At 48.4% G+C, this 19,302-nt stretch overlaps 1 protein-coding gene across 1 annotated transcript in view; it reads left to right on the top strand.

Annotated features, from left to right (window-relative positions):
• The first annotated feature begins 2,469 nt into the window (after window positions 1-2,469).
• Window positions 2,470-19,302, top strand: part of LOC122379968 — a 33,773-nt gene continuing 16,940 nt past the window's right edge. Inside the window, exons 1-2 of the mRNA XM_043362672.1 lie at window positions 2,470-2,884; window positions 14,399-14,472. Of these exons, the coding sequence (XP_043218607.1) occupies window positions 2,470-2,884; window positions 14,399-14,472 (489 nt within the window). The remainder of the gene's footprint in view (window positions 2,885-14,398; window positions 14,473-19,302) is intronic.

Below are 19,302 nucleotides of genomic sequence, written 5' to 3'. Positions count from 1 at the left end.
CTCACCCCGATTAACAACTTAGGCCTGGCCCTGCTGCCGGATTTTTTCACCCCCCCCCCCCCGCTCAACAACTTTTTATCTGAGTCAATTTTGAGTCAACACACTTGACTCAACAAAAAATTTGAGTCAAGTTTGAGTCAACTCGTATTTTCATTGAGCTGCTTGAGTCATGAGTCGAGTCAAGGGAAAAAATCAGCTCCTTGTTTGAGTCAGAGTTGAGTCAGGGCATTCTGAAGCTGAATGATGAGTCAAGTCGGCAATTTTTTTTTAGTCGAGCACAACCCTGGTATGAGCGGCCCGGCCCGACCCGGTCTGTGACGCTTTTGAGAGGGTTATACCTCAGCAACCTCTGGGCCGATTGACATGTGGTCTTTTTTGTTGGATAGCCCCATCCTTTCTATCCGTAATTGCCTACTCTTCATGGATCCATGGGTGATCGTCGCGGCACATGACACGTGAAAAGTCGTGTTTGTGTTTGTCTAAGGGTTTCTGGCGAGTCAGTCGTCAGCTGGCAGCGGACCAGGTCGGACGTGCGTGCGCGCCGCTCCGCGCTCCGCCAGCTGACCCGTGGTGAGCGCAGTGACCACGGCTGGACCAGCTCGCCAACTGGACCGGCCAGCTCGGTGATTAGAGTGACGCCGGGGTCTGTGACAACAGTGAGGTGGGACAATTGCACGGTGCTCAAGCGTGTCAAGGACTAAAGGTGGCTCAACTCGGGGTGTGACAACTACGTGGCCTGCTGAGCAGCCCTCCGCCACGAAATTGTGTATTTTTTTTTTGCGACCACAGTACCCCAGCGACCGCTCTCACCTGGGTTGCATCCACCCTGCAATGACTGGCAACAAGAACAGAGGCGGGCGCGGCGCCGGCGCGGCCACCGGCTCCGGCCGCTCTACCTCCCGGCCCGGCTCCGCCTCCTCTGACCCGGGTCGAGGCCGCAGCGGCAGCAGTGGCGGCGCCGGCCTGAGCCAACGCACAGTGTGGCCGAACACCAGTTTAGCGCGAATTTAATCCCAGCGCCGCTCGGATCCACTGAAAATGGTTCTCTGGTTCCAAAACTGACACTTACCCCTCGCCGGACTTATTGGTTTTCAAAATACGCGCCGGCCGAAGGGGGGGGGGGTGGTACGACCCCCGTCGCTGTTTCGCCCCTGATGGAGCTAGAGCCCCGCGGAAAAAACGAGCGTGTGCGCCGTTACGAGACGCAGCGACTGGTATCCGATTTTAAGGTCTCAGGCCAACCTGTGACCTCTGAGGTCAGGTCAAGTGACCCAGGCGCGGATTCATTTTTATTAATAACTTCGCGAAAAAATGCCGCAGAGCCGCAATTTTGGTATCATCATGTTCGCCTCACTCAGGCGCGTCGAATGATATACTTTTTGTTCGGCTGAAGTTAACTTAAGGTGTTGACCGTGGGTCAAGGTCAGGTCAGAGTCCTCCAGATCACGAAGTTGGTTGAAGGTCATGTTGCATATCATTCGATTCGGCAAGTCTTCCTGAGTCCATTGGTGGCTTTCTCGACTCGCTAGCTCAATTTAATCGGGAGTTATTGACGAAAAACTCTTATTACCCTAGTGACGTCATACATGACGTCACGTAAGACCAACAATGCATAATTGAAGCATCGGACCTTGCAAGGAGTGCATGAAATCACGATTTCGTGTGCTTGAGATAGTTTATTAGGCTGGAGCCTGTCCGGCCGCGCCGCCCCCGACCTTGGTCAGGTCACATAGGGCGGCCGACTAGACATGTTCAAAGCTGAGTTGACGGCAAATAGGCAAAAACTGGCAGCTGAAACTTGCTCGCTTATGTTCAGAAAGGTTGTGGAGAGTTCAGCCATGCCCTATTCGTCATATCCATTTTTATCCATTTTGACATTTTTCAACTTCTTTATTAAATACTATCGTGAGAACGATACACATGCAGGGCTCTTGTTCTAACTCATTAAACTCAAAAACCATTCATTGAAAAGCTACCATGATAGCAGAAACAGCTTCATCATGAATTGTGCTATTCGGTGATATGCTATTTTCTCGTATATCTTCTCGAAACTTCCGTAAAATTTACGTTGAAAACTGGACATATTTACCAGTACCATAGCCCGATTTTAGGAACCGGAGCGTGGGTCTACTTTCGGCAGGGATATAAGTCCTCAAATGGTAAAGTGGCTTAAAAATAAGGTTCTATCCGATAACTTCAGACAATTTCCTACCCACTGATAGGTATAAATAACAGTTTATCGAAAGTCGGGTTTTTGATTAAATTCGCGCTAATCTGGTATTCGGCAAGACCGTGCAACGGTCGAACGCCGGCTCTGTCCGCTCAATAGCTGACCACTTTAACGCAGCTAACGAGCGGGCGGAGGAAGGATCAAAGAAGAGGAAGGCGTCGGGACAACTTCGACCCGACGACTCTGACAAGGTGACTAGTATGACAGTCGGTGCATTAAGAGATCTCATCAAAGCCGAGATGACTAGCTTCTATGAAGAAATGGCCGCCATGTTTGAAACTAGAACTAAGGCACTGGAAACAGAAGTTTCGGCTCTGAAAAGTCGAGTTGCAGATCTCGAGAGTCACGTTGAGAATCGTGATCAGCAGCTCGACGCACTCGGCGGCAGCGACGACAACCGAGAGGAACGCCTGCGGAAGGTGGAAAAGGTCGCTGAGAACCTGGAAGCTGAAGGAAAGCTGAGCTACCTCATCTTCTCAGGATCGGCGATTCCCGCAGCTCCGCAGCAGCAGTCAAGGGAGGGCGGCGACGTTCGGCGCGGGGAGGACGTCGTCGACACCGTCGTCGGCGTCCTGAGACGCCATCTCCCCTCTGTGCCGGTGAGCAGAGACGACGTGGCCACGGCACGGCGGATCGGCAACGGCAAAATCCTCTGTAAGTTCGAGCGCTGTGGCTGGGGCTCTGTGAGAGACAGGCTGTACTATGAACGCATCTCGCTCAGGCGACCTCCTGGTCGCGCAGCGGATGAGCATAAGCAGCTGTTCATCAGTGAATACCTCACTGTGAACAGGATGAAAATTTTCCAGGCACTGTTGGCTGAGAAGAAAAAAGGGAGCGTGAATACTGTATTCACAAACGCGGGCGCGGTTTATTGCAGGCTTAACAGAGGTGGCACTAAAATGCGTTGTGAACGACGTGTCTGAGATTCCACAGTTGATCGAAACCGCTCGCAGCTAAGGACCATGACCTACCTGACCCGCAAACTGGACGCGCCCCTGTTTCGGCCCATCGTTGTCTGGAGCGCGGACTGTCTGTCGGACCTGTCTGTTGGGGCTGGGCTGGTGGGGATGGGGGGAGGGCGGGAGCCGGTGGTGAAGTGGCGCTTTGCCAACGCTACGCGCATGGTGGGATGCACGAAGTGCCCTCATTTTGTTCTGTATGTGCGTATATTTGTTTGGCATTTAATGTGTTCATACCAAAATACGATCTTCGTGAAACTCAGGATGGTTGTAATTCTCGCTACCTGTTCATTTGTTATAGCACTATCATTTGTATCCGAGGGAGGGACATATCACGTTATATTTATGAGCCGCAATGGGTTCTGAATAGAGGTGGCAAAAGATGAAAATTTTGGGAACCAGACTCGAACCAGACCCGGCTGGACATTTCTGGAACCAGTCGGACCCGGTCTTAGTTGGAATCGGAACCAGTTGGACCCGTTCCCCAAAAGTCAATTAATACAAACTACTTGTAGGTATCATTAGTTGCATCATGTAAAACAGCATATTTCCCACTGGGAATACTCATGAGATACTGTGTGCAAAGAACCATTCACTTCATATTTTGCGGTAATGTGCAGTGTGCAAGATGTATAGTTAATGGTAGGACCCGGTTGGACCCGTCAGAAAAGTTCCAGGAACCGGTCTGGACCATATGGGTCCAGACTGGTTCTTTGGACCGGGTCCTCGGGTCCACATTTTGCCACCTCTAGTTCTGAAACATTAAATATTATCACAGCAAATGTGAGGGGTATAAGGAACATGGTCAAAAGACGTGCCTTATTTAGACATTTACATACCACGTATCCCGGGCACATTGTAGCTCTACAAGAGACGTACTCCAAAAAGATGATGAGCGTTTCTGGAGTGCTGAATGGGGATCAAAAATTTTGTTTAGTCATGGAGCATCAACAAACCAAGGAGGTGTAGCACTGCTGCTCCCAACCCAAATGCAGAGTAAAGTGAAGTCAACGATTTTGGAGGATGATGGTCGGCTCATCATTGCAGAGCTAAACTGTCTTAGCAGACTCATTTACGTCGCTGCAGTCTATGCGCCCACCAGCAGCCAACAAGCGCAGCAATTGGCTTATTTGAACAAATTGGAACAACTGCTACTACGCTTAAACGACTCAAACGATCTAATTATCTGTGGAGATTTTAACACGCATTTGTCAAAACTAGATACTTCCGCGAGATTCGTACGTACCGTTACGAGCGCACGTTTAGCCGAAATTCTTGATAAGTTTGACCTCGTAGATGCCTGGAGGCATTTGCACCCGAGCACGAATGGCTTTACATGGGAGCGCGGCACCTCCGCAGCTTTACAACAGTCGCGCATCGACTTCATTTTCATAAGCGAATCACTTGTAGCAACGCAGGGTATATCAGGAGTACAAGTGAGACCAGCTTTCCGATCAGACCATAAAATGATTAGATTGAGTCTGAAGATTTGCGAGGATAAACGCGGACCGGGAGTTTGGAAATTTAATAATTCCCTGCTAGAAAACGAAGAATTTAGAGAAAAGGTTATGTGGGAAATTGAACAGGCAAGAGCTAGGACCGGAATTTATGACATCGAGGATCCCGGCTTATTAGTAGAAGTACTGATGGGAAGTATACGTGCGGTGACTATTTCTACTTCCAAATACCTTGCCATGGAGCGCAACAAAGAGGAAAAAAGTTTGTTGTCTAAACTAGTACGCTGCATTATACAAATACAGCAAGGAACGGACGTAAGAGCGGAATATAATGACTATAAAATAAGTGGGAGGAAATACAGGAACAAAAGGCTAGGAAAGCGATGCTTTTCAGTAGAGCAAAATGGACCGAAAAGGGAGAGAAGCCCACAGGATACTTCCTAAATCTGCAGTCGAGAGGGAAGGATGACGGTACAATTCGAAAGCTGAAAGATGACGATGGAAATGAGGTAACAGGGAACGCTGCCATCCTCCAGGCTTGCACGAACCATTTTAAAAAAGTATACGCAACAACGAGGGATAATGCGTCTGCAACGAAGCTGGAACACTTTTTTGCTGATTTACACATCCCACAGCTAACAAACAGTGAAAGAGACAGCTGTGAGGGCCCAATTACTAATGACGAATGCCTTGCAGCATTAAAATCTATGGCGAATGACAAGGTACCAGGTCCATCAGGATTTACGAAGGAATTCTTTATTGCCTTCTGGGACGTTTTGGGCTCGCTGATTGTTAGTTACGCTAATTTTGCCTTCGAAAGGGGAGAGTTTTTCATTACGCAGAGAAGAGGCTATATAGTTTTGTTGCCTAAAAGAGGTGATCAAAGAATGCTCAGCAATAAGAGGCCCATCGTCCTTTTAGACGTTTTGTACAAAATCGTAGCAAAAGTGTTGGCTAGAAGAATGTCTAATGTAATTGATAAACTGATAGCTCCCGAGCAGACGGGTTTTCTGAGTGGTAGAAACATAGCAGACAATCTCAGATTAACATCTGATGTCATGTTTTATTGTAAAGAAAAAGCACTGCCGGGTATTTTGATGAACCTTGATTACGCTGCAGCGTTCGACTCAGTCGAGCACGACTTTTTGTTCAGGGCACTAAAAGCGTTCAATTTCGGATCATCGTTTGTCCGATGGATTCGCATATTATATGAAAAGACTGAATTGGCAATATTAAATAACGGCATATCGTCTGAATGGATTCAACCATCCCGAGCCGTCAGACAGGGATGCCCAATATCCGGGCTTTTGTTTGTCCTTGCAGCGGAAACATTTGCATGCAAGTTACGCAATTACGACGAAATAGCTGGAATTTCAGTTAATGGGATGGAGTTGAAAATATCTCAGTACGCGGACGATACGACTATCTTCGTTAGAGATGAGCAGTCCGCGGGGGAAAACACTAGGTTTGTTGGATGAGTTTGGCAAGGTATCTGGTCTTCGGCTCAACATGTCAAAAACGGACTTTGTTTGGCTTGGTCTAAACAGGACGAGTCATGAGCCAATATGCGGGAAAACATGTACAAAACAATTTAAATCGCTGGGTGTTATATTCTCGCCAGTAGAGCATTGTTTAGAAGATAACGTTTACCCGAAAGTTCGAAAAATGAGGAACATAATGAATATGTGGAAGGTGAGGGACCTTAGTCTCAAAGGCAGAATAACGTTAGTGAGAATGCTAATGGCCAGTCAATTCACATACCTCGCGTCAGCGTATTACATCCCCGAAGAAGTTTGCCGAGACATCGATAGGGAACTCTCTGCTTTTCTTTGGAGAAACCGGCCACCAAAAGTAAAGAGAAGTGTATTATGCCAGACAATCGCTGAAGGCGGTATGAATGCGCTGGATTTTAAGAGCCATATTTCTGCGCTGAGACTAACTTGGTGTCGTAGAATGCTAACTAGTACTCATTCACCATGGAGACTTCTGTTGCAAAACACAATAGGAAAACTCAAATTGGAAGATCTGCTGTGCACTGACTTTGACACCAAGGATCTGTCGGCCTTAGGAATCCCGCCTTTTTACATTTCTGCGCTCAGAGAGTACGAGACTGTGCAGGCAAAAGACGAGTGCAACACCCCACAAGCGGTGTACAAGCAGAGGTTGTGGCGCAATAAACATATTAAGATAGATAGGAAATCAATATTTTTCGCAGAACTTTATGAGCGAGAAATAAAATGTGTCGGCGATCTAGTCTCGCAAGGGGCGCTCATAACCCACTCACAGCTTGAAGCTAAACACCCAGGAACTCGGATTGCCTTATATAAATATCAAAGTTTGGCTCATGCCATCCCACGCCAATGGAAAGTCGTCATGAGGCAGCACGCCAGTTCCACCCTGGCGCCGGATAACAGTGGCTCGGTCCCCGAGATACGAATGCCAGATGATAGCACAGCACAGTTGAAAACTGCGTTGTGCAGGACAATGTATCAGGCACTTCTCCCAAAAGCAACCAAACCAAGATGCCAGACTAAATGGGCGGAAGAAAACTTTCGTTTCTCTGATGACAAATGGTCACAGATTCAATTGCTGCCTTATAAGTGCTGCAGTTCGACAAAACTTCAAACATTGCAGTATCGTATTATTCACAGATACATACCAACAAGAAAATTTTTGCATACTAGAAAATTGATTGACTCTCCACTTTGCGTATCATGCGCCCATCAAGATAGTATAAATCACTTTCTAGTGGATTGTGCAAACGTGCAAGCAATGTGGCAAGATATTGCCAACTTGCTACGAGGAGCGTCAGGCGATCGTTTCAGGGTATGCGCAGAGCACATCATTTTTGGTTGTGTTGATGCACCTCGATTGGTAAATTATGTGACACTTTTAGGGAAAGAATTCATTATAGCTAAAAAATTGAAAGGCGATAGCGAATTGACAATCAGGGAATTTAAGGCACGTCTTATGAAGCAGTACCATATAGATCGGCTCATTGCATCTAGAAAAGACAAACTGGCTGAATTCCATCAAGAGTGGGATGTGTTAATCAAACACGGCTCATTTTCCGATTGATGAGAATATTACCAGGGGTAGGTACCTAAAATGACATGTGAACGTTTATGTTTGATCGTCGGCGTTGTGTTATGTTACGGCGTTTTTTGCATCGTACGTGCAACTATCGCACATGTGCAAATGTGCAGCTCGCGCGCTCTGCCCGCCCCTAACCCAACCCGGCTAACCGGAGGCCGGCCCTATAAAGGGTCGGCCGGCCGGCCGGGCGCGCGGCTCGCCACCCTATCAGGGTGACGGGTCGCGGGCCCGGCCGGCGGCCTGGGGCATCGCCCCAGCGAGACCGAGTCTGTATCCCGCGGGGCGATGCGGGGCGGGCAGGACGACATGGAAGTCTGTGGTATAGTGTTGTGATGTTGTGAACATGATGAATAAACATAAACCTTCACAAAAAAAGGGTTTCTGGCGAAGTAGTGCCTTTGAGAGGCTCAGCCGCCGCAGCCGGACAGATCGACTTGCTGTATGTAAAGTGTAACTTTTGTAGGGTGGTTGCATCCTTTCTACCAACTATCGAGCTACTCTCGATGCATGTCGGTGACCCCTCACTGCAAATGCCACGTGCAAAATGAAGAGGCGTTAAGTTTGTCTCCATGGCAATAATTTGACTGTTCCTTGGTCGATAATGGTCAAATTTAGGAACCCGCCGCTCAAGCCTGTTCCGCAGCTCGTTCCGTTTCGCAGGAGGCACTGAATCAGAATCACGCATGAATCTCGGAACGCATCAATCTGCAATGCCAAATTTTATCTAAATCTATTCGTTTATTATTCAAAAAAAAAATCAAACATGCATGAAGGAAGGTTCCACGGCAAAACAAATCACAAACAAATTACATGTGCCATATACAAAGCACGTAGTTAGTACGCACCTTACGTTTACATCATAGGTATTATAGAGTGTATCGATTTGAGGGTTTTTATTCCAGATTGAGAGGAAACTGTCAGATAAAGTGGCGCTATATATTTGTAAGTAAGAAAAACACAAAATCGGTGTCCTGCGGTCAGTATTCTCTGGTCCGCGCCCACTTCTTTGAGACCATCTCGCCGTAACACGGGCTCCTATGGGATAACCTACTAGCGACATCTAGAATTGTAGGTGGCGCTAGCGTCGGCATGGCGTTTTAACACAGTTTGTGTATCATGTATCATGTATTACAACAATCACGAATGCCGGTTGGCCCTGGTGATGTTAAATCTGGTTCACACATCATGCACACATCAGTATCGCACATACACACAAGTACATACACACAAGTACATACCTACTCACATTACTACTGATTTTAGATTGATTCATTCTGCATTACTCATGAGCAATTTCAATTACAATCACGTTTACGCCGAATTTACATGTGTTTGAACGTTTTTCCGAAAATCTTCCACAGATTCGGCTTCCATCATGCTGGGCAAAAGTTGGTTCCACTCTCTTATGGTTTTTGGGAAAAACGAGTTATGGTACTGAAGTAATCTCGACGGAAGTCTCTCTATCTTTTTAGGGTGATCACTCCGTGATATATAGCTACTTGTGGTGTCTGATGCTGATCTTACTCACTCAATAGCGATTGTTTTCCTTAATTGCCCATAATAATTTGTTTCAGACGTCTAGTTTAACAACTTCAAATGACAGTTAGAGGTTCCTTTGACATACTTCATAGTATAAAATAACAAAACACACAGGGAGTGTGGAGTTTTAGCTACACATGTGCCTATTTTGCCCTAGTTTTGCTCTCGGCTCTCGGCCTAGGCCCTGTTCTGTCTGGGGCAGATCGAAACCTATCTTATACCTTGGTGTGTATAGGAGAGCGTTACATGCGTTGGAAGGCTTGAATGGACTTTGAATGCCCATATCTGTATCATTATCATTAACAGTATCAAAACGCATCTATGCACTTTTCTCCTACGCTATGTTTTCGTGCTGTTCTCATGTCTCCTGTTCTATGATCACTGTATGTTTGTCTGGGTCACAAATGGCCATTGCTTTTGAGCAAAGTAATAGAAATACCCTAAAAACTAAAGTGCATTGCGTACACCAGTGCCTATCGCGCACCAGCCCAGTTCACCGTCAGTTAGCAAAGAGCTCTTCATTTAGTGCCTGTGACGCTTGAAACGGCTGAGCAGCAACAGAGGCAAAGTGTGTACGGCACATGAGTCAAATAATAGGATTCTGGATTATGTATGAAAGCAATGGTGAAATGTATTTTATTAACTCGGTTGGCACGGCGGAGAAGGACCGACGTAAAAGTCGGTCTCGTCATTGGCCTCGGCAAGTGCGCCGAGCAGGGCCCGAACGTGAGCTAGCTACAGCAGGGGTCATATCACGGACTGGTTGACAGTCAATCTGTGCCGGTGACCGGGCTCTTGCATGTGATCCTGTATTAAAACACCGCAGACTCACGAGTCCTGGTTGACTGTAGCCGTCTCTCGCATGCGGCAGTTCAGTTTGGTAGTATGCCTATTCCACCTACATAGACGCACCTGCTCGGGTACAGATAGTGCGCTGTTCCGGTACAGACGGCACCCGTTCCGTGCTTCCATCCTCAGGATACTGAAATCCTTCTCCTCCACGCCGAAACCCCCTCCGGCCTGGACAGGCAACTTATCTCATGCGGGCTGCTCCCTTGGAGCGGCACCGCGGCTCCCGAGGGAGCGCACCCCGTAGCCGGGTGCAGTGAGTACTTTGGGGATGGGTGGCCTGTCCTCTGGACGGGCTCAGCCCCGGCGACTCACTAGGGTGCCTGCCCAGACCAATGTCACCCCCTAATTCCTATCATCCTTCCGGCTCTGAAATGGTCTTGTCGGACCGAAAGAGCCTAACCCAACAAAACAAACAAACAAACAAATACAGACGGCATCGCCGGATCTCGAGGGGACCGGTGACGGCACTGTCGCCGCCGTTGGTCGCGGTGACACGGGCGGCGGGAAAGTCACCGGACCTGCACCATAGTACGGTGAATGGTTGGGCCTTCGCCGGCAGTAACTTTTTATTTGGGATGCGAGCTGTATGTAATACTACCAGCGCACGATATTCACCGTGTTCGCCGCGCGGTAAGAGAGGAGCCCACGGCAGTCCGGTAGGATAGGCTGAGTTGTGACAAGTTCTACCCCGAAAGTGACCACCTTTGGGGCACTGAGGGACCGCTTGACGTGGCCACTCGTCGGTTTCGGTTTCACCTACTGGCTAGTGGCTACTAATTTTAACAGCAGACGTTCGGAGACTGCTAAGTGGGTTTGTTCGTTATGCTTGGTTACGGTTAGAGCCTATGGGTTAGTCTATTCGAGAACATTTTAGGGCCGTGGTATGATGAATAAATGAATTAGCGGGGAGAGGGTAATATCAGAATAAAGTCGACCATCGGGCACCGGCTGTGTGCCGCAGCGTCTCAGTCAAAAGACACCATAATGGCTGCAATGCTCTGAGTCAGGCTATGCTGGGATGATAAAACACGAGAGGGAGAGGGCAATGTAAGGTTCAATCAACCAAGGCTCAATCGGTTCAATCAACCACTGACGACTAGTCCGCTGTACCGCTGGGACGGCATTTCAGCGCCGGGACATACTGTTTTGACGGCAAGTCACAACGGGACAGACTAGAGCATACATTTGTTGAAATGGTCACTCCGAAGCTGACTTTCATCGGTTGTCTGCTAGGCGGACCGTTAATCCGGAACACGGAGAAGTGCAAGCAAGGATGATGGTGAATTAGTCGTAATATAGGACAGAAAGCAAACTGGCTCACCAGTCACCAGTTACCGAGCACCTGACCAGTGTCCACTTTGACATTTGGTCGCTGGTAACACAATTGTACCGGCTATATGTAGTCCTTAAAGTACGATGCGGCAGGAGCTCAGTTGCTAATAGTTGCCTAATCTGCTATTTACTTGTTCGTGTTTAAGAGCTCAGGGCGCTAATGCATAGGTAATGTGTATTGTGTTATGTGTGATAATGTGTGGAAAGCTATGCGTTTGCAATGGAAAAACACTTGCAATGGAAAAAACAGCAATATACCAACACCAATGATGTAAAAAAATGTGCATAATTTAATCCGAATGGCTTTTTTACGTTTACAAATGTCTGAAATTAAGTTAGAGACAGTCTGGAATCACTGCCATCTAGCGTCAAAAGGGGAGAACTAAAGCTTCATCCTACGTCCGCAGCAGTTGGAATGGGGTTTACAAAAACCGTTCCGGGTCAGTCAATTTTGAGTTTTGAGGAAAATGTTGCGCCCAGATATTATCTTTATGTCCTTGCGCCAAATAATATGCCAGTTTCCTTGCAAATTTCGGTTATCGATACACTCTAATAGGTAATCATCTAGAAAAGCATCATGACTTTCAATGAGAGCCTGCCCGCCCATGACATACCAACTGAGGCCTGTTTCACTAACAAATAAAACTTGTAATTACAAGTTTTTAGTGAAACAGGCCTCTGGTTGAACAATCCAGGCTTACAATCTTAAGTACCCAGTAAACATGACGACGTCGGCCCGACGTCGGGCCGAGGCTCGGCCCGACGTCGGCCAAACGTCGGTCCAACCTCGGCCCGACATCGGCTGGACGTCGGATATGCCCGCATGTTCCGACGTCCAGCCAAAGTCCAGCCGACGTCGAGCCGACGTCGGGCCGAGATCGTTTGCCGAGGTTGACGAGATCGTTTGTCGTTGGACCGACGGGGCCGACGTCGGCATGTTTATTGGGACAACGCGCCAAAAGTATCAACCGGCGGCGGGATTCGAGCCCCCCAGTCGCCGACGTCGGCATGTTAACTGGGACAACACGCCAAAAGCATCGGCCGGCGATGGGATTTGAACCCCGTGTCATACGAACGCGAGGTAAGTGCGCTAACCACTACACCACGCATCCAGCTAACGAATCTGGTTTGTTTTGTTGGGTTATGCCCTTTCGGTCTGACAAGACCATTTCAGAGCCGGAAGGATGATTGGTCTTCTTGGCGAGCACCCTGGGTCCAGTTCATATAGAGTCCCTGGTCCCATTGCTGTTACGTGACACTTATTGGAAAGGGCGACCCCACAATGGATTCATATAGCCACTCTTACACACCTGCACCAACGTTTCCCAAAGTGTCCCTTTGATAAGTGGCACTTTGGCAAAGTTTGCCGACTGGCCTTTCTATATGAACTGGGCCCGGCCCTGGTGAGTTGCCGGGGCTGAGCCTGACCAAAGGATAGGCCGAGCAGCCCCAAGCACTCACCGCACCCGGCTACGGGCGAGCTCGGCTTACGGGCAATCCCAAATGGGATAAAGTTTCCCGTCCAGTCCGTAACAGGGGGTTGCGGCGTGGAGGAAGATTTGAGTTTCCTGAGGATATTTTGAATACAGAAGCTCTTTATGAAACATGAAACCAGGGGCGTCGACGCGTAAGGAAAACTGGTCCGACTTTTTCTCGGGGGGCCCCCACCGGTGGGGGCCCCCAGGGGCCCCCGTGGCCGCAGCAGGGCCCCCCGAGAGCCCCAACAGGGGCCCCCCGCGGCCGCAGAAGGGGACCCCGCGGGCCGCAGCAGGGCCCCGCGGTGTCTAGCAAGGCCCCAGAGGCGCAGCAGGGCCCCCGCGGTCTCTAGCAGGGCCCCCCGAGCCGCAGTAGGGCCCCCGCGGTCTGCAGCAGGGGCCCCGCGAGCCACAGCAGGGCACCGCCTAGTCGAAAAAGTGGTCCGACTAGTCGGAAAAGTCGGACCGGTGTCGACGCCCCTGCATGAAACATGTATTTTATATTATTTTAACGGTCAAAACAGCGACCGATGTCGGTCCGACGTCGCCCCGACGTCGGCCCGACGTCGGCTGGACCTCAGCAGTTTATCTCGGTCCGACGTCGGCCCGACGTCGGCTGGGCCTCGGCTGGACGTCGGAACATGCGGGCATATCCGACATCCAGCCGACGTCGTGCCGAGGTTGGACCGACGTCGGGCCGACGTCGGCATGCCGATGCCGAGTTGCCGACGTCACCCCGACGTCGGCCGACGTCGGGCCGACGTCGGCATGTTTACTGGGTAGGGCTTTGAATGTTTCCACCTAGTCTAAATGTGGCGCACGAACACTCCACCTCGGAGTGAACGCATTTTGACTTTTGTGTCACGGTTTGTGTTTGTGTTTTTCGTGTTGACTTGGCTGGCAAAGGGAGCCGAAGCTCTCTTGAAAGCTCCCTAGAATAATAAGTAGTAAGCTGGTGTCCGAAGATCGTCTATACCTACCTATACTGGTCTCACGTCGGGCTTGCTCACTTTTGAGCCAGTGCGACGCACTATTGCTCCGGTTCGCCGGTTTGCCGCCCCAAAGGCATCATACTGTCGGTAGGTACGCAGTGGTCTGCACTGCTCTGTATCATACGTACTGGTCTGCACTATTCTGCACTGGTCTACGCTGATCTGTGCTGGTCTCTTCTACTCTGTACTGGTCTCTTCTGGTCTCTAGTAATATTTAGTGGCCTGTACTGGTTTGGTATATGTTTGCTTTAGTATGTATTCACCTTTTCTTATTTACAGGTTCCAGGTTTGTGCTGATCTGAAAATGTTTGTAGTGATCTGTATGTCTGTAGTGGTCTGTATGGTCTGTGCTAGTGTGCAGTGTTCTGAGCTGGTCTGACTGGTGTGTTTTGGTGTGTGTATTGGTCTGTACTGAGGTGCCTCTGCGCTGGTCTGTTGCTCAGTCCCTGGCCCGCGGCTGCCGCAGGTCTGTACGCGGCGGAGCTGGCGGAGCGCCGGCCCGAGCCGCCCGTCTCGCTGTACTCGGCGGCGGCCGCCGGCGTGGGCGAGCTGGCGGCGGCGGCGGCCGGCGCGCTGACTCTGCTGCTGCGCGCCGCCGCGCTGGCCGCCGGCGCGCGCGCGCTCAGCGCCACCGTCGACCAGCTGACCGGCGGCCACCTGGCGGAGCTGGTGCGCGCCGTGCTGGGCGGCGGCGGCGCCGTGACGGCCGACCCGCTGGCCGCCGGCGTCTGCCTCCTGCTGGCCGCGCTGCTGGCGCTGGGCCTGGAGGTGGGTCGCTGGTCTGCACTGAGAGCTGTACTGAGAGCTGTCAACACTGTCACCAACAGTCACTTGGACACTGTCATGGACGGGCTTTTAACCCGCGCCCCGCTGGGGGTGTGGGGGGGGGGGGTAGAATCTGCCCCCTCCCGTTTCTCGCCAATAATTTCTAAACGCGTTACGCCAGCGACGTCAAACTTTCAGTACCTTATCATTCATCAATTTGACACGTTCCCTGAAAATTTGAGCGAAATCCGTCGGATTTTTTTCTCGAGAAATTGACGTTTTAGTGATGTCATATTCGCCATTTTCGCCTAAAAAACGGCAAAATTTCAAACGCCGCTAACATCTTCATTTTTAAAGGAATCAAGACGTAACAAAAATGGTTATACGTGATTCTACTTTGTCTATCAAATGACTATCTCGGTTTTTTGGAAATAATGGATTTTGGCCCATTTTTTTCTTAAAAAACTGACATTTTGGGGAAAATAATCATAAAATCCAAAATTTTGAGTGTATCGAAAATCCGGAATATATGTCAGAGAAGTGTCTATGTGCACCTACATACCAATTTTAAGAAGAATCGGTTAAAACATGTGGGAGTTATTCAAAATTTTATGACGTCACGACACACAATTTTTTGAAAAATGTTTTTTTTTTGAAGTTCTAGACCTCGTACGGAAACAAAAATAGCACCATTCGATTCGCCGTGAAAAACTGCATCAGATAGACACCTTTTTAGGCCTTAACAACCAACTTCAAAATTTGACCTCACTTGACCTGACCTTGACCTGACCTCGACCTGAAATTCATCCAGAGTTGGTCCATGTCACCTATTGAATGTGCCTATTGAATTCTATGAGTAAAATGACCCATAAAACATGTGTCGCACATGCCCTTTTCTATATTTTGTTTTTGGTGACCTGACCTGACCTGACCTGACCTTGACCTTGACCTTTGAATGACATTGTATGCAACGAATATTGTCTTGGTAGTCTAAGAACACGTTTTGGGCAATCAGTCTCAGTCCATTCTTCGGCAACTACGATGCAAGGCCGATACTGCAAGAAGCTTGCATTTTGTACCCTTGACCTGACCTTGACCTGACCTCTGACCTACTTAAGCAAAAAAATTTGGGCTCTTAACCCGCGCGGGGCTGGGGTCTCCAGCCGAACGCGCGGGGCTGGGGGTGTGTAAATTTTACCCCCCCCCCCCCCCTGTTATCTCCCGAACTAATGGTCCGATTTGGAAAATTCAAACCCCAATCGAAGATCTCATCACGAACAACTAAAAACATGTACTTAATTTAAAGTTTAAGGTCAAGGTCAAGGTCAGGTCAAGGGTACAAATTGCAAGTTCCTACAGTATCGGCCTTGCACCGTAGTTGCCGAAGAATGGAGTCATGGACTGAGACTGATTGCCCAAAACGTGTTCTTAGGCTACCAAGACAATATTCGTTGCATACAATATCATTCAGAGGTCAAGGTCAAGGTCAGATCAGGTCATGTCAGGTCACCAAAAACAAAATATAGAAAAGGGTATGTGCGACACATGTTTTATGGGTCATTTTACTCAGAGAACTCAAAAGGCACACTCAATAAGTGATATGGACCACCTCTGGATGAATTTCAGGTCGAGGTCAGGTCAAGGTCAGGTCAAGTGAGGTCAAATTTTGAAGTTGGTTGTTAAGGCTTAAAAAGGTGTCTATCTGATGCAGTTTTTCACGGCGAATCGAATGGTGCTATTGTTGTTTCCGTACGAGGTCTAGAACGTCCAAAAAAAATCATTTTTCAATTTTTTTTGTGTGTCGTGATGTCATAAAATGTTTAATAACTCCCACATTTTTTAACCGATTCTTTTAAAAATTGGTATGTAGGTGCACATAGACCACTCCTCTGACATATATTCCGTTTTTTTTTTTTTTTGATACACTCATAATTTTGGATTTTATCATTATTTTCCAAAAAAGTCAGTTTTTTTTTTGGAAAAAATTGGGCCAAAATTCAAAGTTTTCAAAAACCCGGATGGCAATTTGATAGACAATGTGGAATTACGTATAACCTTTTTTGTTACATCTTGATTCCTTTAAAATTAAAGATGTTAGCGGCGTTTTAAATTTTGCCGTTTTTGAGGCGAAAATGGCGAACATGACGTCACTAAAATGTCAATTTCTCAAAAAATTTCCGACGGATTTCGCTCAACTTTTCAGGGAACGTGTCGAATTGATGTAAGAAAAGGTACTGAAAGTTTGGCGGTGCTGCGCGCGGCCGTTTTTGAGATATTGCATAAATTCGCGAGGGGAGGTAAAATTTACCCCTCCTAGCCCCGCGCGGGTTAAGATCCATCTTGTTGAGAGCTTTCGATCGCCGTTTTCCCCGTCTTTCTACGGGCCATCGGTTCGGAAGTTAGACAGGGGCGCGTATGGCTGAATAGTCCAGCGGGGCGCGGGTTAACAGGGCTGAAATCCAAGCACTCGCTAAATGGATTTCCAGGGTTTGAACCCGCACCAGGCCGGGGTGTGTTTGAACACCCCCCCCCCCTGCGGTTTTCGCAGATATCTCGCAGATATTTTGGCACACCTGTTTGTGCAGCATCTTTTTCGCACATTTTGTGAAAATTTCAGACCCAGGTCGCCTTAGGTCAGGTCACCAGATTACGCCAAGTGACCTCACCTCAGAAAAAAAGAATGCTCGTTGTAGCTACATCGATTGATCGATTGCCTTGAAACTTTCAGCGATTTATTATAAGAGCAACATTATCTATAAAATTTATATCTCGGAATATTGATATCGGTGACCTAAGGTCAGGTCAATTTTGCGGCCTCTTCATTATAAGTCAATGGGAGAAAATTGAAAAGCGTCTGTTTCGCAGGAACGCTATTCTAGACACTCTCAAACATCGAGATGTAGGTAAAATGACACACTGAAACGGAAAATGGCAACTCTGACCCCTCGTTATGTCCCCGAGGTCATCTCAGGTCTGGAACAGAATCTAACAGTTTTTCGCTAATAACTTCTGATAGAGGCGTGCTAGAGCGCTAAAAACGCCTTAGATGTGTTCTGCTCGACGTTGCGGATCGACTGATATGCAACATGACCTTTTCAGGTCAGGTCATGACCTTGACCTGAGGTCAAATTTTCAAGTTGACCATTCAAGGTCAAATTATAGTTCATTCGACGCGTCTCGACGAGAGGAACACGATGCTAGTAAAAGTAATGTCATGGCTCTTTTGAGTCAAACGTTATTGCCGAAAAAAACGTTTTTCGTAAAAACGGCTATTTTTGGAGTTTTTGCCCTCTGGAGGCTAAACAGTTGACCTGAGGCCAAATCTGAGAACATTACTCAGAAAGGTGTGTAAAAGGGCTATCGAATGTGCTTTCCCGCGGTGTTGTAGCTCTATCAGTTCTCGAGATAGCCGTCGGCAGTTTCCAAAATGTTGAAATAGTCAACATTTTACCTTTGGTGACCTCTGGTGACCTGACCTTTGACCTGACCCAAAAAAATGACCTGAAGTGTTTTCGTCCTTATTTTGGACGTTCTTTCGATTGCCGCTTTCCGCGTGTCACTACGTGGTCCAGGAGCCGAGTTAGAAGGGGGAGGGTGTTCAGACACCCCCCCCCCCCTCCGGCCCGGCGCGGAATCTCAGAGCGAGCACCGGCCCGGCGCGGGTTAACTAAGCACTTGATACTCGTCGCTAGAAGCTCTTGGATGGCATACAGATCAACTTTGGAGGGCCTCCGGTTGAAAGTTAGGCAGCTTTGGGATGAATGGCTTGGGATTGGGGCCTCAGCCACCTTCTTCTATACGGTATACTGAATAACTACGAAATTTTGAAAAAGCCCTGATATTGTTCAGACGAATCCCGGGCATCTTGAGCAGTGTTCTTCGCTGATGTGTTGCCAAGTGCCAACCCTTCTTTTTTACGATTGAGCTCCACACACTTTCAGTATAAAGACATTGGGCTTACCTGTCGTTGTATGCAAGCAAGACCTTCTTCGGAAATTCAATCGGAGTGAATGAATGAGTGACTTTGGGTCCGACAACCACACTAAGCGGCGCTCGATGCGAAATATAGCACGGATTCACCGCCATTCACCCGACCTTGCCGGTGCCGGGTTCACCGCTGATAATTCTAATCGATAGCTTATCTTATCGCAGGTAGATGACGACACCTTCCAACTTCTGCCTGATTTTCAAGTTGGGTCATTGACATGCCTTCCATATGTCTGCACGCTTTTGTTAGCACCATTGCGGAAACAAGAATTGCTCATGTTGGTCTATTGATTTGTAGGTACCCGTTTTTATTCAACACTTTGTTTCTGTCCTTCGATATTGTGCCAGCGTTCTGTTTATGTCGTGCGGCCACAATGTAGGTAGTCCGATCTGGTGCTGTCGGTATCCAGCGTTAATCAGTAACCCGGCGGCGGTTTCCTGGTCCCCTGCAATCAGCTCTCGACAAATGATACCGCCGAGTGAGACGCTTGGAGCAGTTCTCAAAGGAACCAATTTGGCCAGCCATTCGCGCTGTCCCATTGAGGTCTGAAGTTTTTTGGTCTATATACTAGAAGTTGAGGAATGTATTCTATTGTTTCAAGAAATGAGCACTGAACA

The sequence above is a fragment of the Amphibalanus amphitrite genome, unplaced genomic scaffold (assembly GCF_019059575.1).
Source record: "Amphibalanus amphitrite isolate SeventyFive unplaced genomic scaffold, NRLGWU_Aamphi_draft 000088F_arrow, whole genome shotgun sequence".
NCBI classification, from domain to species: domain Eukaryota; kingdom Metazoa; phylum Arthropoda; class Thecostraca; order Balanomorpha; family Balanidae; genus Amphibalanus; species Amphibalanus amphitrite.
Note: the sequence above shows the minus strand (reverse complement) of the source record. Positions and strands in the feature narration are given on the sequence as shown.